Raw genomic sequence first — 27,917 nt, forward strand, 5'->3', positions numbered from 1 at the left:
AACAACAACAACAACAACAACAACAACAACAGGTGCCTTGATCACTTGCCATTGATTTAAATGTGATTTGCTTAACAAATAAGGCTTGCCTCTCTGGCCTGCCCTTCCTCCCCATGTTCTGACGCCAAAGGTTCAAGGACTCCATCAGGTACTTCCGTTTGTTACCTCTTTATTTAGTGTCCGGTATCCGCAGAGTGTGTTAATGACTTTTCCCGGAGCCTGTTAAGAGAAGGAAAATGGTAGCAACATTAATAACTGCACATGAAGACAAGTCTGTGGCTTAAACAAAAAGCAGTCTCCTTCCTTGTTATTTGAATCCAAAGTCAGAATTGTCCATGTCATAATAGTTCTGATTTCTATGTATGGCTGATAGGGAAAATATCAATCCATGTGAAATGTGATGCTGGAGGAGCGCTCTGGAGATACCCTGGGCAGCAAAAGAGGCAAACAAGTGGGTCCAAGAGCAAATCAAGCCTGAATTCATCCTAGAAGCCAAGATGACTAAACTGAGGCTGCCCTACTTTGGACACATCATGGCTCAATAGAAAGGACAATGATCCTTGGGAAGGTGGAAGACAGGAGGAAAAGAGGAAGACGGCACTACAATCAAGGAAGCCATGGATCTACTCAATTTGCAAGATCTGAGTAGAGGTGTTGATAAAAGAGTGGCCTGGAGGTGTGTCATTCATAGGGTCATCATGAGTCAAAGTCAATTTGATGGCTACCAACAACAACAACAAGGCCATCACCATTACTTTGAATTGTGCCTGAAAATGGACCTGTTGCTGCAACAAAAGGTGTTCCCTCTTTGGATGCAGAGTCAATGGGCCTTCTCCATTTCTGATGGCAACACAGAACACAGTCGCTTAACAAATCCAGCCTTTGCCACCTTTAGTCAAAGCTCTCCTTGGAGCAGAAGCATTGAGAATCAGGGCAGGCCCTGTATCAGTAAGACTGAAGATTACATGTTGGTGCCACACTGGGTACCAACTTTGCTAATGCTTCCTTATTGCAATACCACTGAATGTATACTATTTACCTTTTAAAAATTGAAATGAATCTTTACTTTGATCAATGACCAAATAGAATAAAACATTTATAATATGACAGTATAAAAAAGCCTAAGGCTGCATCTATATTGCATCATTAATGCAGTTGGATACCGCTTTAACTGCCATGGCTCAATGCCATGGAAGGCTGGCATTTGCAGTTTGGTGAGATATTTCATCTTCTCGGTCTGAGAGCTCTGGTGCCATGAAAACTATAGATCTTAGGATTCCATAGGATCTAATAATGGCAGTTAAAGTGGTGGTCAAACTTCATTAATTCTGCAATGTGTCAGCAGTCATAAACAATAATACTTTAAGCCAACATGCGCTTGCTATATCAAAGAAGCAGGCTACCTTTCTGATGCAAGCTGAGTGAACTGACCAGCTGAAAGTTAATCAATATAAAAGGCTTCAGTTCTCCCAGATGCACTTTGTAAAACTAGAACAATAAAACAGTGTCAGAGGTCACACTAGAAGGAATGCCACAACGAAGAAGCCGTTGTCCACAGTTTCCACTTTCCCTGCGTCCCAAGGACACTGGGGAAATCTCAGGGAAGGAGGCGGAGAGGAGGAAAGTACTCAGGCGACGTGACTTGTGAGCAAGAGTTGTCCTGGCTTTCCCTCCCCAGAGATGCTCCTTTCCCTTGCTTTGCTAGAACAGTGCCTTGCGGTGCGAGTCCTTCATTAAACAAAGGCCTCCTGGACTCACAACTCTCCGTTCCTGGATGTTTTTAAGGCGAAGAGCACTCCGGGAAAACAGGCCGAGCAGAATTAGCCGTTATAAACATGCTCCCCTTTGCGCCATTTCTATATCCGCCTGTAAAAGCTGGACGCTTGAAAAAAGTGGATAGGAAGAAAATAAATTCATTTGAGACTTGGTGCTGGGGAAGAGTGCTGAGGATACTGGGGAAAACCAACAAGACCAGTAAAGGGGTCCAAGAACAAATCAAGCTCGAACTCTCCCTAGAAGCCAAGAGGATCAAACGGAGGCCCTCGTTCTTTGGGCACACAATGAGAAGACATGATTGACTAGGAAAGAGAATCATGCATGGAAAAGAGGAAGACTGAATGGTCTCCATCAAGGATGGAGATGTTTCATGTACACCAAGGAATTAAACTAATGAGACCTGGGCTTCTTCTGAGCAATAAAAGGAGATGCCGGGTTGTCACTGGGGTCCTTAAACCTGCACCATGTGCATTACTTCCAAAGGCAGGCAGACAGGTGGCTACATCTGGGATGTCAGACTCCATTATTTCTGCAGTGGATGTTGCATGGTTAGGATTTGTTGCCGGCTGTGAGTGGCAACAACCCCAAACGCAAGGCAACCACTGCCTGTATTTATCAATAATCAAACGCCTCAAAGTTAGTTTTTTAAGACTTTGCTCAAATGGCACACACTCTCTCTCTCTCACACACATATGCTCTCTCTGCTGGATAAACAATCAAGTGCCAGCTGCTGACACAAATTACCATTAAGGGCAGATCATTCTGAGCTCTCAGCCTCTTTGAAAGCCTTTACCTCCTGCTTGAGAAGCCATAAATGCATTCTTCAAAGAAATCAGCAGGATCCTCCCAATTCACCCGAATGAATGAAGCCTCTTAGCCTCAGTGCGCCTTTGGAACTAAATGGGAGAATGGCGTTTTTCCACCAGAGTCAAGCTTTCAATGCTGCCTGTCCCTGGTGACTCCGAAGGGAAAGGAGAGACCAGGCAAAGGACGTCTTGGCAAGTGGCCCCAAGCTGACCATCCTAAAATGATGCAGGGCTTATAGGGGCACACCTGGAATCTGGATCCCCACCTTTCAAAGGCTGGCACATTGGGCAGAACATTCCCCAATACACTGAAGAGAATGGGACCAAGGGAGCACTGTGTATATGTGTGGTGACACACACATTACACAGTGCCCCTTGGTCCCATCTCTTCAGTGTGGTTCTGTTGGTAATGCCTAGGCCATAGCAGACCGACAGCAATGACCATAAAATCACAGCAAATGTGAGGATGATGGAGGATGCAGTCAGCAACATCTGGAGGGCTCCAGGATCTCCACCTCTGCCCTAGCACTAGTCCGATTGTCCTTCTGGAAAACTGAATGGTGTGGAAAACATGCAAGTGTGCCATGCGCCTGCCTCCATAAGTGGCTCAGATTGTGCAACTTCACCAGAGGAGCCCATAAACTTCTAGAATAATATGATTCTAGAGTTGGAAGGGACTTCAGGGCCATCTACTCTAAGCCCCCTGCCATGCAGGAATATGCTTTAAAGCACTCCTGAAAGAAACCCATCTAAGCTCTCTTTAAAGATCTCCAAAGAATTAGAGTCCACTACCTTCTATTCACTTCTCTCCCGGCCGAAGACAACTACAGGTTGCTATATTATTTGAATTTTGAAGGAGGTTTGCTCCATGCCTCTCCCATTCAACCTCCACCATGCGCAGGTGGATTAACATTTACGAAGCTACTGGGCCTTCCAAGGAAGGTCTCGCTGAACTGTGCACAAAAGGTGTGCTGCAAAGATCACATGCGTCTGCTGAGGGGGTCGCACATGGAGGTTACCAACAATGGGATCTCGAACCTCCGCAATGCTCTCCTTTGGGAGCCTCTCCATGCGTCATCCTGGCTCCCTGCGGGGGCTTAAACCTTTCCTAACAACTGAGGGGCATTCAAAAACACAGCCAGTCAGGAGGGGTCCTGCAGAGGTGACAACGGCACCTTTGAAAAGCTGCATTACGAAAGCACAACCCCACACTGGGACCTGATTTGAAACACAAAATCAATGTTTTAACTAACACCAAAACACACAGAATTGTGCTTTTTGGAACCAGGGTGGTTTCTCAATTGGTGACATTTCAAACAACCTGCGCTGAATCTCAGATGTGTACAAGGAACCAGGGTTCCTTCAGTGAAATGCAAGACTAGCGATGTTGCTGTTTTGTTGTTGTGTGCCTTCAATTGTTTCCAACTCAGGCGTTGTTGTTGTTGTTTGTTGTTGTTGTTATTATTATTTTATTATTAACCTCTGAATCTGAGAGAGTATCACTTGCAAGTGAGTTTTCATGGCTGAGATGCGATTCGAACCTTGGCTCCCTGTGTCCTAATCCAACACTCAAACACATTACAGTGTCTCTTCCTCGGGTTACGAAATTAATTCGTTCCGCGGCCGTTCGTAACCCGAAAAGCCTTCGTAAGCCGAATTGCCATAGGCGCTAATGGGGGAAAAGCCGCGATTCCGCGAAAAAGCCAAAAAAAGCACCAAATTTTTTGTTAACCTGAAAAAACATTCATAACCCGGAACAATTATTTCCTATGGGATTTTTTCGTATCCCGGAAATTTCGTAACCTGGGTATTTCGTATCCCGAGGTACCATGTACTACACTGGTGCATACTAGTGGTATATACTGTTGTGTCCTTAGAGCATGCTGGAAGGCAAACAATGTTGACATTGCAGCCATGAACACGTTAACAGACACACAAGATCTTCCAAATGGTAGTGACACCAACTTAAATGTATAATTAACTTTCCTCATACGGACAACAGGCAAAACTGTAGGATCCAGCAGAGAAAGAAATCCTGGGCTATCATTTCCACTAGATATAAAATGTTAGAGCTTTGCCCAACCTTTTCCCTTCCTGATTTTTGGATAACAGCAACCCTGAACCTCGCATGCGTGCGCATCTGCGTTTATGTGCCTTCAAGTCACTTGTCGAATTATGGTGACCCCATGAATTTCATAGGGTTTTCTTAAGCTAGTAATACGCATTCTCTGTGGCCCAGGCAGTGACAAGGAGTTATCAACACTAAATCCATGACTCTGTAAATAGATGGAAGATAAGAATAATAAGAACCTTTAGCCTTTCCTTTCGGGTGGACTCTCCACTCTCAATGTTTATTCGCTTTCTAAATGATTCCTATTTTCTATCCTGGATTGCTGTCAAAGCCTAACGGTGGCTAAGAGCGTGCGTTTGGAAACAGTAGTCTAAACACCATGAAATAAAAATGTCCATGGATCCATATTAATCCCACTGGGAAGAATGAAGACGTAAAAGCAACAAAACGTCTTTAAATATGGATGAAGAGCGGACACAGTTCACATATTTGTGTTGCCTTAATGTGCCACCATTTTGTCCTGAAGGGCTTATCCTATCAGGAGATTAAGTTTAAAAGCCCTTTATGATCCAACTGGTCAAAGGTCTGGAAACCAAGCTTCGGGAATTGGGTATGAAGAGAGTTTGGTAAAAACCTTGCTTTGGAGAGAGGCCTTAATATGACAAAATCAAACTGCTTTGGGGATAAAGCTATGAGGAATTTCAGGCTGGGATGAGTTTGTTGCCTGAAATATAACAATTCAGGGAACTGGAGATGTTTAACTTGGAGACAAGAAGAGAGGTGAGATGGGGAGAAGCCAATGAAGTGGCTTCTTTCCTGCCAAAATTTCAGCAATGCAGAGGGCTCTGCTTCTAAGGAAGGCCTTCATCGATGGTCCCCTTCCTTTCTCATTTCTGGAGGTAGATTTCCAAATGCCTTTGCTCTTACCTGCCGGATGCAGCATGTGTAGGGCACCCCACAAGCCAGGGGTCCGGTGCCATTGCAGGAATGGTAGGGGTTCACGTGCCAGTCTTTGAATTCGTCCCCTCCGCAGCAGGAAAACTGCAAGACATAAGACACAAGGAAGGAGAGATGCCCAACTCGTACCTCTGCGTCTCAAAGACAGGACCTTACCTTTTGTTGGACAAAGTCCAGAATGTTTTTGAAATCCAAGTCATCGTAGTAGTGTTTTATCCCATCCTGAAGGCTGGCATGGAAGACCGCATTCATCTGAAAAGGAGCAGAGTCAGATATGTCAGAGAAGTGCTCTTCAGAGAACAGAAACAAGGCTGGACAAGGGGCCATCTTAGAGGCTGGGAGGCTGCCAAGGAAGACCAAGGAAACCCCAGACAGGGTTAGGAATAAATCAAATCTGAAACCCTGGACAGTCATGGCTGCTGCTGCCAGCCATAGCTGACAATACTGGGCTGGATGGACCCCATGCAAGGCTCTGGCTCAATGCAATGGCAGCTTCCCATCTTCCTATGCAGAAGTGCCCCTGCTTAACCTCCAATGGCATCTCCAAATGTAAGGGGGAAAATCCTGCTCCAAACCCTGGACAGCCTTGGCTGGCAGTCAGATCTGGCAACTGGGCACGAGGGTTGCCCTTCTCTGAACCAACTTGCCCATACCCTTCTTTAAGCGAGGTGCTCAAAACTGAGACCTGGCCAGTGCAGAATAGAGGGGGACTATGACTCCCCTTGACTTGGGAACTATGCTTCTCAAGGTATGGACTCATCTTCAGAGGTCTGGAAGAACCTCCATAGACCTGCATTCATTCTTGGTTTCTACCTAGGTACCAAAGGCTTCTTAAATCCAGGTTACAGAGCGAGGTACACCTGTATCTGGGCAGAATGATCCTGTGTATTTTTTGGGGGGTAGGCTCCAGCAATCTGGGTACAACGTTCATGTGTTGGATGTTGCACGGAAAAAGACTGTACTTGTGTACAGATCAGCCTTTTGTGTACAGTCAGCCTTCCATATCCACAGATTTTTGATCCATGGATTCAACCAATACACACACCAAAAGAAAGCCTTGGTTTTGCCATTTTACATAAGGGACAGCATTTCACTATGCAATTGTATTTAATGGGACTTGATCATTCATGGATTTTGGCATCCATGGAGGGAGGGGAGTTCCTGGAACCAAACCCCAACAAGATCCACCGTACACATGTATGTGGATTACACCTATGTTGCATGTAAAGTGTGAACAATTACTATGGTGGCTTCCCAACTGATTTTGCTTTTCAGGTGAGATGGGTGGTGTTCAGAGTTGCTTGTGTTCCTATGCAAAGGACACCCATCTGGGTCTTTTCCAATGCTGTCTTTCAGAAGCACCAACACAGAAGACATTTCTCCTTAATGCAAGCAGCCTCCCTAGGCTTCCCTTCTTCTCCAGGAGCACACGAAAGCAGAATCAGAGACTCACATGCTGCAAACGTTGTGTTCATTTGAGGCTTAGAAAGCAAACATGGAACCCATCAGCCGGTCCTTTTTTATTTTCCAATATATGCTAATGAAGAAGCAGAGCTACAGGAGAGCAAGGCTGCTCTGCGAGGGGCATTAGCATCGCTTTTCAATTTTTAAGCAGTTGCTTTTGATAATTTAATTTAATTATGCAGACAGCTCCACTTTGTGAGGAAAGCAAAGGGAGGGGAGGGGGGTGGGAGCAATCAAAGCAACTTCCCATGATTCCTTGCAGCACAGACCCTCCGGGTTACTCTGACATGTCAGGCGCTGCACATTAAGCAGCAACTGAATCCAAAATGCATCTTGCGCATTCTTCAGAAGGTCCCTGCGTCCCTCAAAGCGGATGCCCTAACGCCAGACAAAAGGGCTTTCCAAAGAGCCCTTGCGGGTTTGACTCTTGACAAAGTCCCACCGGGCGCAAACATGGGGAAAAAATATGTTCATGCAGAATAGCGCTGCAGGTTTTTGGGTAGAAAACACACACATGCGCACGCAGACAGAGAGAGAGAGAGAGCGCTTAATTAACTCTGACATGAAAATTACAGAGGTTGGGAAAGCTGGAGAACAAAACGAATAAAAAGCAGAACCTTGAAGCACAAAGAAGGCAATCCCATAGAAAAGCAGCTCTTATGCCAAGGCAGGAGATGTGCCAACGGCATCAGAAAGTCACAAAAAATAACGCCACACGCCAAGGAACACCCAGCGCAGACTGATTTGAACGCCAGTTCTTACTTCACCAAACCTATGCATAGTTGTTGCCAACTGCCTTCAAGTCAACTTCGACCGATGGCAACCCAATGAATGAGAGATGCTGACAACATATTCATATTGTCTATGGGACAAGCTGGTCCCCAAACTTTTAGGAAGGGGCTGATATGCACCATGTAACTCCTAGCATGGGATGCTCACCTGTCTTTCGAAGATGATTTCAATAAACAGCAGCAGCAATTCAATGATGAAGATCGCCAAAAGAACACAGAAGAACTAAGGAGAGAGAGAGACAGAAACACAGATGAAGGAATAGGAAGTCTGGGGAAGGCAAAGAGATAGACAGGTCATAAAAACATGGATAAATACCTCTCTTACCGACTCTCTACCTTTGTCCAGATGTTTCAGCAAAGTTCCTATTATCTCCCCGATGCCCCAAAGTTCATTTTCCCCTCTTGATCTCTGCATCCCCCAACTATTTCTCTCCCACTCATTATGCAGCAAGAAAAATGCATTGGGAAAGCGCTCTCAATTCCCTGGTAGGATGTCAGCTCTGTTTTCCCTGCTGCTGCCCAGTGCTATTTTAGGCATCTTCAAGGCTATTTAGGCCCATTGCCAGCAAGAATTTCTCTTTAAACTTCAAAAACCCCGTTGAATCGTGGGCTTTCCTTGCCTCTGGACAAACTGCTTTGGAAAAGCCTCCTGGGGTTGGAGCACTCTTGCTTGAGAAACACAAGGCAAAGCTACTCCAGCGGTGTGGATCTCAAGTGTTATTTTTCTTGCTTGCTGGTTTTCTGTCCCTTCTCCCATCCTCTCAACACCATGCTATTCTAAAATACTACATCCTAAGCCCAATTCCAAGCCCCAAACACAACAGATCCATGGAATCAGGCTGCTGGATGGTAGGCCAAGACTGATCCTGAGCCTGGTGTTGTCTTTGATAATGGAATAGAAGCCGCGCTTATCAAATTTGCAGATGGCACTAAATTGGGAATGCTATCTCATATCCCAGAGTCCAGAATAAGGTTCAAAACAACCTCAACAGGACAGAGAACTAGGCAAAAAATAATAATCTCAAAATGGATTTCAACAGGTTTAAATGTAAGGTACTGCATCCAGGCGAGAAAAAATGAAATGTGCAAATGCAAGGAGTTTATCACACTGGGGCTAATTTCGGCATTAAGGAGAGATTAAAGCCCACTTGAGTCACCTGCAAATCAAGCGAAAACAGTGAGTAGTTTCACAAATTATCACACGCAGTTGTGCAAACAAAGTGATACGGCAAATGCATTGTCGCTGAGATCCCGAAAGTAAAAAAGATGCATGTTAATGCTTCTTTGTGACCACTTTAATGGTGGGTTTTGTGTGACGTCGCGTGAAACCGTTTCGCGTAATTATGCAATTTTTCCTGGAATATTCATGGGATAAACTCCCGATCTCCTTTGTGTGATGAACTCCTAGGATGGGTTACACTTGGCTGGACAGCTGGACATATGAGAAGGGTCTCAGGGTCTTACTAGATCACAAACTATACAAGAGTCAGCGATGTGATGCAGCGGCCAAAAAAGCCAATGCAATCCTGGGCTGCATCGATGGCAGAATAGTGTCTGAATCAAGGGATGTAATAGTGCCAGTCTCTCCTGCTTCGGTCAAACATTGCACAGCCACCATTTGCCATAGTTTCCTCCTCATCCATCCATCTGGCCTTTAGGCTGAGCGCAAAGAGTTGCACACGCCAGATTTTTGCAAGTTGTTTAGCATTGTTTTCCTCTGCTTCAACCTTTACATTTGAGTTCCTAATACTTTAAAAAATAAAGAAATGAGATATAAATTGCAGAGACGCTTAAGGACACCGGCAGCAGAGGAGCCCATGGTTCAGTCGCAGAAACGGAGAGCTTAACGGAGACCTAAAAAGATGAAAGTTCTCCCTCTGCAAAAGTGTGTTTATATTTATTTACCCAAGTATAAAAGTGTCAGCCGTTTCTATTTGGATGGAAGGTAGAGATGAAAAACAGTAGGATAACAGCCAGAGACGACCTGTGATGTTTATTTAATAAAAGGAACCTCTGCTCATGAAAGCAAACCGATCTCTCCCAGGATGAGAAAGGCTCAATATTCAGAATCTGACTTATGCGTTTCTGATAGTCCCCAAACCTTCTCCTGGGGAAGACTATTTGTATGCAGGGGATCCATAGAGCAAAAAGGCAGCTTGATCCAACTTTAGCTGCCATTTTATAGAATCATGGGATCTGTAGTTTGGTGAGGGATGCAGAGTTACAGCGGCTGGAGTACGAGTAAATAAATAAATATTATTAATACTGTAAATATTATTATTAAAGCCATGGCAAACCTCCTTGGGAGAAATCCTGCCAAGAAAACCCTAGGAGTGAGTGGCAGCGTGGCATAAAGGCTTTAAAGAAGGATGTTAGGAGACCAGGGTTTGATTACATCTTGCCAAGGAAAGGCAAGGGTCACAAAGACTTGGAGGAGCAAGAGCAAATAACAGCAGCAAATAGATACCAGATCCATACTAGTGCTTTTCAGTATTAGACTAGGACTTTAATCTTGCTAAGAAAGCCTTGGAGGAGGCATCTTGAAATTGGGGCCAACATGAAGGCACATGAAATAAGAATAAAGCACCTAATAACAAACATTATATGTGGATGGATAGGATCAGGGGGAAGAAAGAGAGAAAAATTAACATTATTTGTAGATGACCACATTGGAGATATTGAAATAATTATATTAAATTTGGTTTAGGGACTGAGTTGGTTGTTATTGTGGAACCGTAAAGGGAAATACAATTATCCTTTTTGATAAAAAAAAAGTGGGATGATGTTTCCAATAAATGCCCCAAATAGGTTTATTTACCCAAAATCTACCTGGTTTTTAGACACAAAAAGAATAATGAGGAGATCTCATATACAAGGCTTTCCAATCCGGCTGTTCAAGCTCTTCTCCATTTCTCTGAATCATTGCAACAAATTGATATTCACATTTCAGAAGGATCCATGCAAGATTGGCATCTCTGGTGTTTTTAAGGAAATCCAAGCAGAATATTCCAAAAACTGAAATCCTAAAAGTGCCAATCTCTGGAGCCTTGTTGGCTGAGCAGAGAAGACATGATCAAAAGGGATGTGGCAAATGTCTCTGTGTCACTCGCAGGGCTGCCCAGATTGTTAAATAACAAGGACGAAAACGAGAAAGAGCAAGGCTATAGTAAATTAGATTTGGAAGTTCAATTTAATACCGGAGCGTCAGAACCGATCTTGCAAGAATGCTGAAAGGGATCTGGAAGCATCCTCAATAAAAATCCCATCCCACCGTTTTCTTTATGAGGTTGTGAACTTGGAGTGGATTTAGCCCTGACGAAACAGAAGCTCATATATTTCACTTATGCATTATGGTTTTAAAAATGGGTTTCTTGAATGTCAGGAAAGCTTGAAATATACAAGACTGGAGAGACCAAACACTTTGCAAAAAAAGGACTTACCAGCCTTTGCTTCCAAGGCTGAAGTGTCATTGTTGTGTGTTTCCACACAAGGATGAGAGAGTCACAGAATCATAGAGTTGGAAGAGACCCCCAAAAGGGCCCTGATCCAGTCTAACCCCATTCTGCCATACACAACTCACATCTGTTTTGTTTCTGCACAAAAATATCCTTTTCTGAACAAATATCTTTGTTTCTGTGCAGAGCATCATATTTTCTGTGGTTGAACTCATGGAGACAGAGGAGTCCTAATCCTCAAATAAAGGTACCTGTCCCTTTAAGGCTTTGCACACTGTGGGAAGGGGCGGGGCCTGGGAGGAAAAGGAGGAGGAGCCTTAGGCAAGGGGTATAAAAGGGCTCAGTCAGCCTCTAGGCTTTGCTAGAGTAAGGTGTGCTTATGTGGGTCTTTTGGTTACTTATTGGTTTGAGTTAGAGAGACAGTGTTGTGTAGTAGTTCTGAGCACTGGACCACAACTTTGGAGACCATGGTTCAATTCCCATCTCAAGCACAAGAACTCCTGGGTGGCCTTGGGCTGGATGGCCCTCTGTCAATAGGGATGCTTTGAGTGAGAGTTCCTGCATGGCAGAAGAAGGGGTTTGGACTGGATCAGGGCCCTTTTGGGGGTCTCTCCCAACTCTAAGATTCTATGACTCTCTCAGCCTTCTCTGGAGACACATAACACTTCAGCCTTGGAAGCAAAGGTCTACCACTGTTGCATTCATCTGACCTGCCTTTTCTATATGGATTAGAAGCAAGACTAGAGAAGGCTGCAGCTGGAAGTAAAGATGATGCTCAAGTGGTAACTGGTGGCTTCCATGTGAGTGAATCCAATCTGCAAAGCCTTTAAGGTCCTATTGAAGTCTAGGACACTTCTGTCTCCAAGAGCTCAAGCCAGGCATGCAACCAACACTGGTGGCCAGGTCCATGGATTATGGAGTTACTGGAAGAAGATGGCTGGGCTGAGCTAGGTTGAAAGGTAGCTAACACTGTCCTTGGAGGAGGTAAAAGGGCTCCCTAAGGGCCATATAATCCAACACCGTTCTGCCATGCAGGAATCCACAATGAAAGCACTCCTGAAAGATGCCATCTATCCTCTGTTTCATGACCTCCAAAGAAGGAGAGCCCACCAGCCTCCAAAGCATTAGCATCTATTTCATGCTCAGACTGCTCTTATGGTAAATAATGTTTAGGTGGAATTTCTTTTCTTGTTATTTGAATCCATTGGTTTGTGTTCTGTTCACCTTCACCATGAACTCCCTTCAGATAGAGTTGTTATATTTGAGGCAAACATCCTTCGCAGCCTGAAATCCTTCATTAGCTTTATCCTCTAAGCAGGTTGGATTGGGGCATATTGCACCCCCATCTCCAAAGTAAAGGGGAGATATATATATATATATATCTTCTCCATGACAGCTAGGATTTCTAATTGGCTAATCTGTCTTATTTCCTGATAGGGTTTGTTGACCTCAGTGTTGTATCTGTTCTGCGCTCTATAAGACAGAAAGCTAACAAGATTCCTCTATTTGCAAGAACAAGACTCTCGACGTAAAAGTATTTTGAAAAATAGAATCGATGTCAAAATAAAGCAGGAATTTGCTTCCTTTGACTCCTTCTACTGTGACACAGTCTGTCACTTTGCAAATAATATTAGGGACATGCCCCAAAATAAGTAAGTCTGCTATGAAAAAACTGACTGCAGTCACGAATGTTTAGTGGAGCAGCGTAATGGCCTGATAAACCACTTCAGGGGCAGCGGATGCTTCAAAGAGCCCTCCGAATGCAGAGCAGATTAGGAGGCTATTAGGAGACCTTCCAGGAGAGCTGGGAACCATTCGTTTCTGGGCAGAACAACCTCCGGACGAGAAAACTGGGAAAGAAATGTCATGTTTTCTGTGTAATGCAGCAAGGGCTGGATGCAAGCAAAGGCTCCAAACAACTGGATCTTCATTGAAGACTCTCCAATCCCAAGAAATAGCTGCTGCTCCATTGCAGTGACTTTTAATGAAAGCCATGGGAAGACAGTCAGTAAGACTTGGAGACTGAGATAATACTACTAATAACATAAACAGTAAATGTTCATTGTCTTAGAACAAGAATTCCCAAAGATTTCTCTCTCTCACGGTTTGTGTCACATTAAAATGCAATGAAGGTACAGAGCTGGGAAGGACCAAGGGATGCAGGAGGGTCACAGAGCCGTAGAGTTGGAAGGGATCCCATGAAGGGCCCTGATCCAGTCCAACCCCCTTCTTCTGCCATGCAGGAACTCTCCATCAAAGCATCCCCATTTTGACAGATGGCCATCCAGCCTCTGCTTAAAGACAGCCTCCAAAGAGGGTGACCCAAAGGGAGCCGGGCGCATCCTTACGGTTTTGAGCATCGTCCGGTTGTCTCGGAGGGAGCCCACCATCCCAATGAAGGACACAGCGAACATGGTGATGCCCAGGAGGAGGAGGAGGATGGCTGGGGCGAGGAAGAGCCCTTCCAGGGTCCGGTGCTTCTGCCTTTCCACTTCAGCGTAAATGCCGACGCACAAGATCACAAGGCCTATGATCTGCAAAGAGAGGGAGATGCGTGTTACCAGACGTTGCGCGTAATGCGATCTCTTGGAGGTGGGACCCACGTCTGGACTTTGTATGCAAAGCCTGGAGGTAATTTTGTACGTAATATTTCTATTAATTTTGTTCATGAAACAAAGTTTGTCTATACTGAACCATCAGAAAGCAAAGGCACCACTGTCTCAGACGCCCAGAAGGACAGTTTGGGATTTGGGAATTATTTCAGATTTTGGGACTCCAGAAAAGAGAGACTCAACCTGTAAAAACACCCTGAAAGATACTCTTTCACAATGATTTCAAAAACATCTTAAAAGGCCATTAAAAAGTAACTAGAGGACATTACTCCCTGCATTCATAAAGTAACTTTGGTCACTTTGTTGCTGCTCACAATGTCTCATTTGTGCATACATCACAATGTAACTTTTGTTAGCTTTGGGATGTGCCCTTGTTACAGCCTCATTTATTTTTGCTCCTCGTTCTTTTTCTCTCCCCATCCACTTTATTTGCAATTATACTTTGGAAACTGGTCACTAGGTTATTTGGATCCATGACTTCCCAGCGTTACTAGTCCTCCTCCTTGCTTTCTAAGGAGTTTGGGGTGGTCAGAATTAAGATGCTGGAATGACACTTGGGCCAAATAACAGTTCCATTTAAGAAACGCTTTCCAAATATATTAATGGTGGGCAGGATGCACTCCCTTTTCCCAGCCACACAGACAGCTGTCCCTCCACATTTGCAGCTTTGATTCATATAGCCTCTCTAGGAATCTCTAGGTCCTCCAGAGCAACTCTGCCGGAGGGTGACCATAGAGTTGTGCTGGAGAACCTAGATGCTCCTAGAGAAAACACTTCTCTAGGCATTTGTGGGTCCTCCAGTATGGTTCTATGATCAGCTTCTGGCAGATGTTGACCATAGAGTTCTACTTGAGATTCCTAGACAGGTGTTCTCTTAGCTAAAAAGAATAGTGCTTTTTGATGTGTGTTTTTTTCCACATTCATGGGGGTCCTCCACTGTTAACCTTAGTGAACATAGTGGAACCACTGTCAGTCTTCCTTCAAGTGGCCTCTCCATTTATGGCAATGAATTTTATAGGGCTTTCTATGCCCCCAAATCTGGCCAATGCTTTGCAATTTAAAGGATCCTCTAATAAGTCTGACAAATACTAAAGTTTAGTGGTTTGAGTGTTGGGGTACGACTCTAGAGACCAGGGTTCAAGCTACTGCTCAGCCATGAAAACCCACTAGAGATAAGTCACTCTCTCTCAGCCTCAGAGGAAGACAAAGGCAAACTCCCTCGGAAGAAATCTTGCCATGAAAATCCCAGGATAGCTTTGCCATAGGGTCACCATAAGTCGGAAATGACTTGAAGGCACACAACAACAACAACTGCTACTATGGAGTCCTCTTGCAAATTCCATCATCCTAAGCCACTTGCTCAGGGGTCAGAGCCAGGAGGCCCCTCTAAACCATCATCTTGACCCCCATCGTTTCTAGCTTTTGTTGATGCTCAATGATTTACACGACCCTTTAAGAGTTGCAGCCATGGCTTGGCTCAGTAAAAGAACAGCCATTGTTCCAACTAAGGCTGGAAGCTGAAATATATGGAAGTATGGAACAGAAGGTTAATGAAGTGGATTTAAAAATAATAATATGGGAAGAACAAAGAGCAGTTAATGAGTTTCCAAATGGCTGCAGCAGCTACAGTCCTCCCTGGCATATTGATGGCCCTCCTTTTCTCCCCAACAAACACATGTCCTCAGCTAATATATGCGCTCCAAAGCAAATATCCCAATTTTAGCAGACGGCAAAGCCATCGACTGCTTCTGCATATTTCAAGGGGCACTCGATATTTCCAACGTTGACGGCAATATGCACTCCATTTTTATCCAACCATTTCCCATCAAGTTTATTGTGGCGACACGCAGGGTTTCTATTAGTTGTTGTAGTTGTGTGCCTTCAAGTCATATCTGACTTATGGCAACCCTAAGGCAAATTTGCCATTGCCATCCTCTGAGAGAGTGTGACTCACCCAAGCGTATCCAGTAGGTTTACATGGCCAAGCCAGGATTCGAACCCTGGTCTCCAGAGTCATAGTCCAGTGCTCAAACCACTATACCCCAATGGTTTAGTTTTCTCCTAATGGTTAGTTTCTATAGTGTGGTTAGTGTTTGGATGGAATGGATTATCCAGATCTATTTCAATCTGGTTTTAGGCCTGATTATGAGACAGAAATGGATTTGTTGGCAATGATGGATGAGCTCCTCCCATAGCACTGAGCCATGGCAGTTAAAGTGGTGTCAAACTGGATCATTTCTGCAGTGTAGATGCAGCCTCAGAGCTGTGATGCTACAATGTGATCAGTGTCTAACGTATGAACAGGAGCGCCAATGTGGTGCCCTGGTTTGAATGTGGGATTTGGACTCCAGAGGACCCAGGTTCAAATCCCTGCTTAGCCATGGAAACCCAAGGAGACCCTGGACATGCCACACTCTCTCAGTTTCCTCATAGGAAACCTCCCCTGGAGAAATCTTACAGAGAAAGCCCTAGGAAACAGCCACCGTAAGTTGGAGGTGACTTGAAGGCGCACAACAACAGAGTGGCTTTTGCATTGTGAGGGCATGGCCCTGAAAGGCATTGCAATCTGCATCATCACAATGAAGAAGAGCATGCTGTTTGGTTGCTTCTGTCAACAGACTATCAGAAACTGCCTGCGCCTTCCATTTTGGGTGGAGGCTCCTCAAGTTCCCAGGTCTCCAGCAATTGCTCTCCGTTCTCATCTTGACAGCAATTACGTTGATGGATGAACAATTGGGCATCTCCACTTGCGTGACTTGGATTGGAAACCGGCAATTTGCACCAAAGAGCCCCACGCTGTCAAAAGCCCATGTACTTTGTGTCTATCATCCTTGAGCTGCGATGATGCAGATGCTGGGAGAAGGGAAGGTTAAATAGATTTCCTCCTGGTTGGATCATGTGCCCTTCAAGGCAGTAGCCCTGCGCAGCCTTCCCTGCTTCCAGAAGTCTTGCCAGCAAGAGCTCTGGAGTCGACTGAACACTTCTTCTGCACTTTGGACACAAGTTGAGAAAATGGAGGGTACTATCAGACGTCTTGCTCAATGGACATCTTCTTATGCAGGGATAGGCAACCTGTGGCCTGTGGGCCGGATGCGGCCCGGTGAGGCCTTGGGACCGGCCCCAGCCCGGTCCTGCCGCCGATTGCCGCCGGGGCCTATGGCGTCTCGCGCGAGGGGCATGTCTATAGAAGCTTCAGAAACATGCATTTATCTTAACATTTTTTTAAAAATCAACAATTTTTTTTGCGCGTCCTCCAGTTTTTATTTTAAAAGTGTCCTCCATTTGAAAAATTTTGTCCTACATTTGTCCCGGTTTATTTATTTATTTAATTTAAAAAAAAAACATTATTTAATTATTTATTTTTTGGCTTTGGCCCCCCAGTTGTCTGAGGGACAGCAACCTGGCCCCCGGCTCAAAAAGGTTGCCTACCCCTGTTCTTATGCATGCACTGAGTAGACATTATAATTTCCACACAGGGCACATCTATACTGGAGAAATAATGCAGTTTGACACCACTTTAAGTGCTGCAGCTCCATCTTATGGGATCGGTAATTTTGGGAGGCCTTTTGTCTTCTCTGCCAAAGAATGCCAGTATCTCATCCAACGACAGATCCCAAATTCTGCAGGATGGAGCCATAGCAGTTAATGTTGTGTCAAACTGCAGATGCACCTCAGATACTCAAGTTAGCTTCTCAAAATCCAAAACACTGCCTGAGGATGGCCTTAAGTTGGGGATGACTTGAAGGTACTCAGCGACAACCAAGGCCAAAAACACAGTGAGAATGACCCCATAGAGAACATTTAGGGGGCTTTGGGTGCCAAAATATATCTTTTTTGGGAGGGGCGGAATTAAAAACTGGTTTTGAGGTCCTCCTTTGGAGCAGCAAAAGCACTTGCCTCTGTGCAGACAGTTGGGGGTTTTGGGAGGGCTGCTCTTTCCCAGCGCTCCTTTTGACGGCTCCTGGGGCAAAATGAGCTGCTGCTGGTGTGCGTCCCTCAATCCTGACTCCATCCGAGCAGATTTTATGCAGCCTTCCAGGTGAAGCATTAAAAATAGAACCCCTGAAGACTTTAAAATCAGAAACTGAAAATGTTAAAACTTCAAGAGTATTGGGAGGAAAACCTGATGGTGTTTCCATCCCTGGGAGGCAGAGGGTCTGGAGCCAAATCCCTCTGAAAGTGTCAGACAGGGAGGGAGGGAGGGAGGGTCTCTCTTCCAGGAAAAGGGCTGCCCCCAGCCAGGCAACCATTCAGGCTTTCAACACATTCTTCTCCATGACTGCCTTGATCGGTTCCAGTTTGTGTTCAGGGCTAGTTGTGGGGTGGAACTGGTTTTGGTGACTATGGCCCAAAACCCACTGCAGAAATAATCCCGTTTGAGACCACTTTAACAGCCCAGGCTCAATGTTAGGGAATCCTGGGAACTGTAGTTTTGTGAGGCATTTAGTCTTCTCTGTTGAGAGCTCTGGTGCCAGAATGCACTCCAGCTCCCAGGATTCCCTGGCACTGAACCAGGGCAGTTAAAAGAGTCTCACACTGGATTCTTTCTGGGGTGTGTTTTGGACCCAGGAAACCAGGGTTCGAATCCCTGTTTGGCCACAGAAACCATTCAGGGGTAGCCATAATGTTGGCCCCAGAGCAAACCCAAAGGCCTTGATGGGGAGACCCCAAATGGCCAAGTCCCTGGGGCAAGCTTTGGAAGCTCCCTTGGCTTCTTCGTCCAAACCCCGAAGGAGGCTGGGGCTGGCTTTGTCCTCCTCAGTCCAGAAGATGGAAGGGAGGCTTCCTCCTCTTCCTGGCCCTTGGGGCAAATGGGGGCCTCTCCTCCTCCTCCCAGGGCGCTGGCCCTCCCTTTGCATGGCCTCCTGCTCTGAGGGCCTTTGCTCAGGGGCCTTTGCTCTGGGGTAAGGCAAGGCTGTGGGGGGGATTGGGGATGGTTTGGGCTCCATGGGCGGCCAGGCGAACCTGGGGTCTCTGGCCAACAACCCCCGACCCAGGAGGAGGAGGAGGAGGAGGAGGCTCCTTTGGGGCAGAAGAAGAAGAAGAAGAAGAAGAAGAAGAAGAAGAAGAAGAAGAAGAAGGGAAAGGCAGGGGGAGGAGGGAGGGAGGGAGGGGGTCAAGGGGGCTCCCTTCCCTTCCCTTCCCTTCCCTTCCTGGGCTCTCCTTTGTCCTTCCCTTCTTCCTCTTCGGCTGCCTTGCCTTTGTCTGCTGGGCTTTGCTTGCCTCCTTTCCCTTTCCCTTTCCCCTTCCCTCCTTCTAATCTTCACTTACGGCGAAGAGCGTGGCGTAGGCCGAGAGGGCGAACTTGAGGCAGTAGTAGCCAGACCAGGACTCCTCTGCCCGGGGAGGCCCCTTCTCCTTCCTCCTCCCGGGCTCCATGGCTGCTCCCTCCGGAGCCCCTTCCTCCTCCTGGGCTTCGGGGCCCCAAGCGAAAGCAAAGGCCGAGGCAAGAGCGGCAGCGGCAGCGGCAGCAGCAGCAGCAGGGAGAGAAAGGCTGGGCTGCTGGGCCCGGCGTCCTCCTTTTCCCGGACCCGTCCTCCAGGCCCGCCTTCTGCCCGGGGTCCTCCATTTGGAGCCCCGCCAAGGAGCCTGACGACGACGGGACCTTTCTCTCTCGAGCCAACGCCCGGCCTTTCCCAGCCTCCAGTTCCGCGGCGGCGGCAGTAGGGGCGGTCGTTTGGGGCCAGGAAAGGGTGGCTGAAGCCCAGGAACTGCTCTTCTTCCTCCGCAGACCCGGGCATCTCTCCCCGGAGCAGGGCACAAGAAGGGAGCCGGCCTGATTGGTTCCCCTCGGGGCTCCTCCGGACCCCTGCCTGGCCCAGAAAGGGGGCCCTCCGGTCCCAGGAGCCTCGGCTTCTCTCCCAATAATAGGCCCTTGGCCAAAGGCGGCTCACAGCACCCAAAGGGAGGAGTCTTTGCCCAGGGCCCTCACTCAGCCCTTGGGCCAAAAGGGCACTTGGCGCTTTCTAAAGGGCCTTCAATGCTTTGCCAAAGTGTCTGGAGCACAGAGTCCAGGGCTAGCCAAGGCGGCGGCGGCGGCGGCTGCTGCTGCTTTTGGTGGGTGTTTCCAGCGCCCTCCTCCCAATGTTCTGGCAACCCTCCGGGTGTTTTAGCTGGCATAATATGCCAATGTCTAGAAAGAGATGACAGGACATAGAAAACGCTCACCAAACAGCCCACCTTCCTCCCCTTGCCATGGCTGGGTCCGGTTCTTGCTTCTGGGGCCAACTGTCCAGACAATGTCCGGCCAGCGCAGCACTGAGGCCTTTGAGTCCCTTCCTGGCAAGACTGCTTCAGGGGAGCTTGGCCATGGCCTTCCTTCCCTTGCGGCTGAAGGAGTCGCCCACTGGGCTCTCATGGCTGGACCAGGATTCCAACCCTGGTCTCAAGCCACTAGGCCATGCTGGAACCCAAGGGATACTCCCTTCAAAATGGGTGAATACAAGCCACCTTTTGCCCCAGATCTTCTAGGAAGATCCAGAGTGTTCCAGAGTCACACCGGCTGACCTTTTACAATGATGTCCTGCAAGGCCTACTGAACCCCAAATTACCCTCCTTATGCCACTGAACAGGGGATACTAGTTTGCCATGAGGCTGGCAAAGAGTCTAGAACCCATTCTAGAGTCTAGAACCTAGTGGATTCCCAGGAGGGTTGAGCTTGGAAAATGGCACCCCCCTTTTTCAAAACTGCCTCTCCTGCACCCCAAGGTTTGTCTGAAGGTTTTAGACCTGGAACCAGTCCAGGATTTGCTCCTCAGTGAATCCTCTTTCCTCTCCTTTGGGGCAGCCATGCAGAGAAATGGCGGCTCACGACTCCATATCTCTATGGATGCATCTGGCAGCAAAGCTACCCCACTTAATGAAGCGATCAAACTTGCTTTTCTTCTGACCACTTGGTTCAGTTACTTTTAAAAGGAAGCCCCAAGAGCCTGCAGTCTGAGATATTGCCTTCATTACCCAGGCCTAGTTCATCCCTGGATGAGGAGAGAGACAAACCTGACTATGAATTCCCCTCCAGGGAAAAGCAACCCTGGCAGAAGCCAGCCTCTCTTTCTTTATGGCCCTAAGAGCCAGCAAAGGCCAGGTTCTGGCATTTCTATACAGCAAGCAAAAAGGAAACCGAATAGGAAAGTGCAGCCTAGACCCAGGAACAGCCCCTCATTTGCAAAGGGGCCTTTTCCAGACAGTTTTTAAGTTGTGAGTTTTAAGTGAGAAACTTTAGATGTGGGTTGATTTAATATGCATGCATCTTATTTCTCCCTTTAAACTGGTGTGTGTTTTAACCGATGGTGTTTGTGAATTGTTGTTGTCCCTTGCCTCAGTCCATTCATTCACAGGACTGCCGTAAATCAAAAGCCAACCTGACAGCAAAGAAAGAAAGAAGGCCATGAATAAAAAGCCTCCTCCTTCCAGCTGTGAAGAGGCTGGTCCCTTGCATCTCTCTCACCTGCTCTTCCTCATCTTGCTGCAAAGCCTGATCTTGCATTGATCTCCCAAACATTGAGAGACAGAGAAGGGCAGAGGGACAGAAATGCCCACAAGGCATCGCATTCAATTACATGGAGCGCCAGGCTCTCCGTTCAGAGCCAATGTAGCTGTGTCCATCATAGGAATACAGTAGTTATTATTAGTTAGCTATTTCTTACTTGCTTCAACCCAAAACCTCCAAGAGCCCTGGTCAACATTTGCCCTGCAAACTCCTGGGAGACCTGGCTCTTCTGCTTGTTCTCTGCTGCTCCAGAGAGTAGGACACGGAGCAACGGATTCAAGCGACGGCAAAAGAGATTCCACCTAAACATTAGGAAGAATGACCTAATGGTAAGAACTCTTTAACTGTGGAAAACACTGCTCCCTTGGTTTTGGTGGAGCCTCCTTCTTTGGAGGTTTGTAAGCAGATGGCCATCTGTCACAAGGAGGGCTTGGATGGTGTCTTCTTGCATGGATTGGATGGCCTTTGGGGGTCCTTTCCAAATCTTATGATTCCTTGGTTGAATAATTCCACCTGTGGCCCAGTCCTCCTCTTTTCCTACAACACGATTGCCTTTTCCATTGAGTCACATCTCCCCATCCTATGTCCAAAGTATGACAGCCTCAGTTCAATCTCTCACTGCGACAGTGGGGCATGCAGATCAGTTCAGATTTAGTATATAGCAACTAGATCTCTTAAGAGTTTGCAGGGATATATGTCCACAATAAGTCCCACAGGCCCAAATTTGTGGGTTTGTGGTGACATTTATTGCCATACATTTAAGGAGGTGGTTCTCTCCATAAAGGCTTCCTTGAGGCCTGCAATGTGACCTGTGCTTCCAAGCGGCATCTGTCCAGAGAGATAGATTATTGTAAGAGAAGTGGCTACAGGGAAGTCAATGCAGTCCAGGTAATGCGCAGGTAACCCAGGAAGATGAATGGAGGGACTCAGTGTAGAAGCCATTGCCCAAAGTCAATAGTCCAAATAACTAGAGGAAGACCAGAAGTCCCTTAAACAAAGCCAGGCCAGTGTTCAGGAATCCAAAGAAAAACACAAACATTGAGAGCAATTCCAGCCAAAGAGACTGAGGCTGTGTCTGCACTGCAGGATTAATGATCTAACTCTACTTAAACTGCCACGGCTCAGTGCTATGGACTCCTGGGAATTGTAGTTTTGTGAGACATTTAGCCTTCTCCGTCAGAAAGCCCTGATGCCATAACAAACCACAAACCCCGGAGGCCCATAGCGTTGAGCCATGGCAGGTGAAATGGGGTCAAACTGGATTATTTTGGCAGTGCTGGGTCATTAATAGCTCTGTTCCAAGGCAGAGGATTTTGGCTTGAGTGGTCAAGACAAAGGCCTGCAAAGAAATGCTAGGAATGGGCTAGAGAGAGGCATGCAACTGGATCAACAGTTTCCTACGGCTGAAAGAGGTGGAACTTCTGGAGATAGTGGTTGGAAGCACTATGTGTGTATAATATATCTATCTGCTCTTCTGAATCCTCCATTTGCTTGCTTTCCCTGCCCTTCTTTCAGGCAGCGCAGCCTAATGGGCGATGTGCGCATCCGGCTTATTCCCTGCATCTGCCTCTTGCCAAAGCACCAGAGAAATCACCTGAGAAGAAGGAAAGGCAATTTCCATCAACATTAATTTGGCTCAGCTGAAACAGTTAAGGAAATCATCTCCTCCTGGCAGAAGGCTTGCGCTGGAAATAAGTTGTTATTCCTCTTGTTGCCGAGGGAAGTTTGCACCGTTGCAATAATGACACGAGGCTTGATTTAGGGTGCGTTGCCTTTACTCAAACGTTGCCTTTGGGGGAAGAGAGAACGCAAGAAGGTTTCCTTTAATCAAAATGCAATTGCTGCTTTCAGTCAGATGCAAGGAGACACAAGAAGACTCACTTCCACTTTCAGGCAACAACAACATCTGAGGCCTTTGGACTGTAAATACTGGATGTTTCCAACAGGAATATTCAGGGGCTGCTTTGCCCTTTGTGCCAGGGTTTTAGCTCAGGGGAAAGCGTGGCCTGGAAAGCGGTGTGTGTGTGTGTATATATATATATAGACATCAGCACTGCCAAACTGTCAAGACTCTCTAATTTTTGGAAAGAACGGATTGCTTCTTCTGTAGAAATAATGCAGTTTGACACCACTTCCAAGAGCTGTATCTCCATCCTATGCAAACCTGGGCTTTGTAGTTTTACAAGGCATTTCATTTTCTCTACCAAAGAGTGCTGGTGCCACAACAAACTACAAATCCCAGCATCCTGTAGGATGGAGCCATGGCTGGCATCAAATTGCATTAACCCTACAATGTAGACATAGGAACTTTTAAATAGGTTGCTTCCACCAAACCAAGCTCTGTTTAAAATGCTTCAAAGTTAGAAGTTGAGATGGTTTTAGGGAGAGGGTTAGTAGTCCATGCAGCTCCCATTGGTTCCTAATAATAATAATAATAATAATAATGTCTTATCTGCCTCTTCTCATGGATCAAGGCGGGGAACAACAATTAACAGACACATCACCTCAGTTAAAACACATCAATTAAAATATACATCAATTTAAAAGGACACGCATACAGTTTAACCAGACAAGATATACACATATGAAAACAATCCACATTTAAAATCCATCATTTAAAATTGATGCGTTTAATTGTCATGGCTCCATCCTGTTGAACCTTGGGATTTGTAGTTTGGTGAGATATTCCTCTTGGTCGGTCAAAGAGCTTTGGTGCCTCACTGAACTACAAATCCCATGGTTCTGTAGGTCGGAGTCATGGCAATTAAAGTGGTGTCAAACTGCTTTATTTCTGCACTGTGGATGCACCCTGGATGTACAAAATCTTTAACTGTTTGAGTGTCTTCATGACTCACTTTGAATCTCACATTTACTACCTTTACATTTCAGACAGTAGGAGTAGCATTTAGTTTCAGTGTAGAAAGGATAGAACGCAGACTGATCATCTTAGTTTGGAAAGGAAAAATAAAAGAGGGAACACTAAGAGATAATATGCCTATTAGTTAACTGTTGTTGAAATTTCAGCTCTCTTGGCTGGCATTTTCTATTTCAGGTAACACTGAGTTTTGCTATAGAAATTCTGGATGTAATCCTCCGGATCCATTGAAATGCAGCTTATTGCATTAAATGTTGAGGCAGACTAACTGTTGTCTGAACTGAACAGCGCATGTTGAGTTTTGTAAGCTCTCTGGTGGAATACAAGCGCAAGTGTGTAGGAAGGTGTAATTCTATCCAAGGCTCTTACTCAGTGCTCAGCCGCTAAGTACTGTTCATTGCAAGCATCCTCCTCAATATGCAAAAAGAACCAGCTCTAGCCTTTTAAATAGAAACGCACTTGTTGTTGCTATTGCTGTTTAAACATAGTTTGCAAGCTGAAGGTTTTGCTTACTATGGTTGCGCCGGCACTGCAGAAATAATATGGTTTGACGCCATTTTAACTGTCATGGCTCAGAGCTGTGGAATCCTGGGAACTGTAGTTTTGTGAGACATTTAGTCAGAGCTCTGGTGCCACAGCAAACTACAAATCCTAGAGCTCCATCCATAGAATTGAGCTACGTCAGTTAAAGTGGTGTCAAACTGGATTATTTCTGCAGTGCAGACGCAGCCTCAGTCTCTTTGGCTGGAATTGCTCTCAATGTTTGTGCTTTTCTTTGGATTGAACGCTGGACTGGCTTTGTTTAAGCAACTCCTGGTCTAACTCCACTTTGGACTCCTGGCTTTGTGCAATGATTTCCAGGCTGACCGAGACTTTTCCAGTGTCCCTCCATCCATCTTCCTGGGTTACCTGCGCATTACCTGGACTGCATTGACTTCCCTGTAGCCGCTTCTCTTATAATAATCTATCTCTCTGGACAGATGCCGCTTGGAGGCACAGGTCACATTGCAGGCCTCAAAGAAGCCTTTATGGAGAGAACCACCTCCTTAAATGTACAGCAATAAATGTCATCGCAAACCGCTAAATGAGCCTGGCCTGTGGGGCTTATTGTGGACATCTATCCCTGTGAACAGCCATTACAGTACTGGACACCTTAAAGAAAGGAGTTGTTTTCTCATTTAGAATGGGGGGCATTCAGAGCTAGGTCCCAGTAAAGTGCCTTCCTCAGTCTGGCCTCCCTGGCAATAGCAAAATGAAATGATGGGCTTTTTTGGGAAGGATTTCACCCAGAGAAACATGGCATTAGGTACTTTATCCTTCATGTGAGTTGCTCCTGAGAAGAAGATACTCCTTTGTCTGGTTTGTTTTGGGGTCTAAGCTTTGTCTAACTTTGCCTAACTCCCTCCATTGCTGTTTTTCCTTGTGCCTTTTTGCATTATCACTCTGAGGGCAGATCTATTTTACTACTAGTAATTGTAAGATGCTTACAACTTCAAACCAAACACTTTTCCAGCCCTGAATCCAATTGGGTTACTCCAGGTGTGGGGATGAGGGGCCCTTCCAGATGTTTTCACACTCCAATTCCCAGCATCCCTTACCATCGGCTATGCCAGCAAATGCTTTTGGGAACCGCAGTCAAACATCTGGACAGCTGTCTGATTTGCACCCATGGATTTTTCTCTAAAAGGGCAAGACTATTGAATTGAATGAGAGCCGGTGTGGTATGGTTTGAGATTTGGACTTTGGAGAACTGGGTTCAATTCCCATGAAACCCACTGAGTGACTTACAGAGACCCTAAGGCAAACGATCATAGGGTTTTCTTGGCAGGATTTGTTTAGAGAGGGGCTGCCATTACCTTCTTTTGAGGCTGAGAGAGTGTGACTTGCCCAAGGTTACCCAGGCTGTTCTCATGGCTGAGCAGGATTTGAACCCTGGTCTCCAAAAGATGCAAAATCTCAGCCACTGCCCTATTTTATTGCATCATTTCACCATCCTTTTGCCAAGGACAGCGCTGGCACCTTGAAGCCAGCCTATGTGGCATCCAGTCTCTCATTTTACTAAAAGCATGTTGAGCAAAATTAATGTGGCTCGCTTGCAGCGTCTTCCACGCTTTCCTTGCCTTTGCAGTTCCTCTGCCTTGCTCTGCCAGGCGACTGCATTAGGAGAACCCAGCCACAGAGCTGACCAGTAATGTATAAAGATTTCTTCCACGGATGAACCATTTGTCATTTTTAGCAAGCGCCTGAGGATGGTGGATGGCAGCTTGTGAGCAAAACACAACAGAAACGGACGCACTCTGTCTCTGCCAAAGCGCCTCCTGTGCCTTCCATGGCCAGGGCTGGGATCCAAGGGGTGGATCTGTTAAGAAAAGGAGCATCCTATGGGCATTCCCCAAATGGCTTCCGGAAGGGTCTTCTCAGCTGGCATAGCATGTGGTGGCTTAATAACAGGTTTGTCCATATATGGCCTGTGACAGATTGCCATACACCTTGTCCGATATGAAAATGTATCCCACCATTTGCAGGCTTTAGGCTGAAGATGTAGACTGGAACATGTGCCGCTGTTTGCACACCGTCACAACATGTGCATGGGATACTCCTGTGGGCACATGGGATGTGCATGAGACGTGAATGTGTGCAAGATGTGCAATCAGCTGTGCATTTGATTGCACCTTCAGCTGTGCATTCACTTGCACAACATTGTCATTGAACGCAAGGGAACTTGCATAGCACAATCAATGCATCACTTGTTGTTTGTTGTCATACGCCTTCAAGTGGTTTCTGACTTATGGTGACCCCCTTATTATGGGGCTTTCTTGACAAGGTTTGTTCCAAGGGGGATTGCCCAGCTCACCCAGTGGGTTTCCCTGGTGGAGCAGGGATTCGAACCTTGATCTCCCAATGCCCTAATCCAGCACTCAGACCACTAGGCCATGCTGGCTCTCATTCAAAGACTATTTGCAGATTGGGCCTTATTTGCACATGGCATTATTGTGCATAAAATATAATATTTGCACCCCAGATAACAGCATTTTTGGATCAGAAAATAATATTTCAGCACATTTCAAATATTCAGATTTACTCTGTGAAACCTTAATGCTGGTTCTTGGTAAATAAGTTATAAAAACAAAATTATACATTAGTTTAGAGCCATCAATAAAACAGCGCTGAACCTGTTTGGGTCATAGGAGCTAATGCCTTCAGTAGTAGTGGCTCAATCCAGAACAGGGAGGTCCTTAGCCTCCTTTGCACTCTCCCTTCCAAAATAATAATGAGGATAGAAGCTCTTCCCAGACTGGATTTATATAATGCTCTGTGTTTTTTACAAACTAGGAGCAATGTTGGTGAAAGCCAGTCTCCTCCGCTGCATCCTCCCTTTGCTCTCGGCTTCCTCTGCTCAGTTGTTAACCATCTTGATTGCTTCCTTCTAAACTGATTTTATGCCCTAAAAACCTTGGTGTCTTGAACCAGATGATGAAGACGGGTTCATAACAATCTCATTACAGGACAGAGCCAATGAGCCGCATGCAATTAATTTGGGCAGATTAATGGCAACCGGAAAGGCAGGGCCAGTGGGAGGAAAGGGTCTGCAAAGGGCCATCGCAACTGGCATATAGGAGC

General features: G+C 46.1%; 1 protein-coding gene across 2 annotated transcripts in view; it reads right to left on the reverse strand.

Annotated features, from left to right (window-relative positions):
* Window positions 1–19,974, reverse strand: part of LOC121934066 (tetraspanin-15-like) — a 29,161-nt gene extending 9,187 nt beyond the window's left edge. The window contains exons 1-6 of one of the 2 annotated variants that reach the window (XM_042474064.1): window positions 19,204–19,966; window positions 13,669–13,854; window positions 8,014–8,088; window positions 5,767–5,862; window positions 5,581–5,694; window positions 166–219 (exon numbers count right to left, since the gene is read on the reverse strand). In XM_042474064.1, the coding sequence (XP_042329998.1) occupies window positions 166–219; window positions 5,581–5,694; window positions 5,767–5,862; window positions 8,014–8,088; window positions 13,669–13,854; window positions 19,204–19,311 (633 nt within the window). In that variant the 5' untranslated portion in view covers window positions 19,312–19,966. Of the gene's footprint in view, window positions 1–165; window positions 220–5,580; window positions 5,695–5,766; window positions 5,863–8,013; window positions 8,089–13,668; window positions 13,855–19,203 lie in introns of both variants that reach the window. The other variant, XM_042474065.1, reaches the window with a different exon arrangement.
* Window positions 19,975–27,917: the final 7,943 nt, after the last annotated feature.

The sequence above is a fragment of the Sceloporus undulatus genome, chromosome 6 (assembly GCF_019175285.1).
Source record: "Sceloporus undulatus isolate JIND9_A2432 ecotype Alabama chromosome 6, SceUnd_v1.1, whole genome shotgun sequence".
In the NCBI taxonomy this organism is placed as follows: Eukaryota; Metazoa; Chordata; class Lepidosauria; order Squamata; family Phrynosomatidae; genus Sceloporus; species Sceloporus undulatus.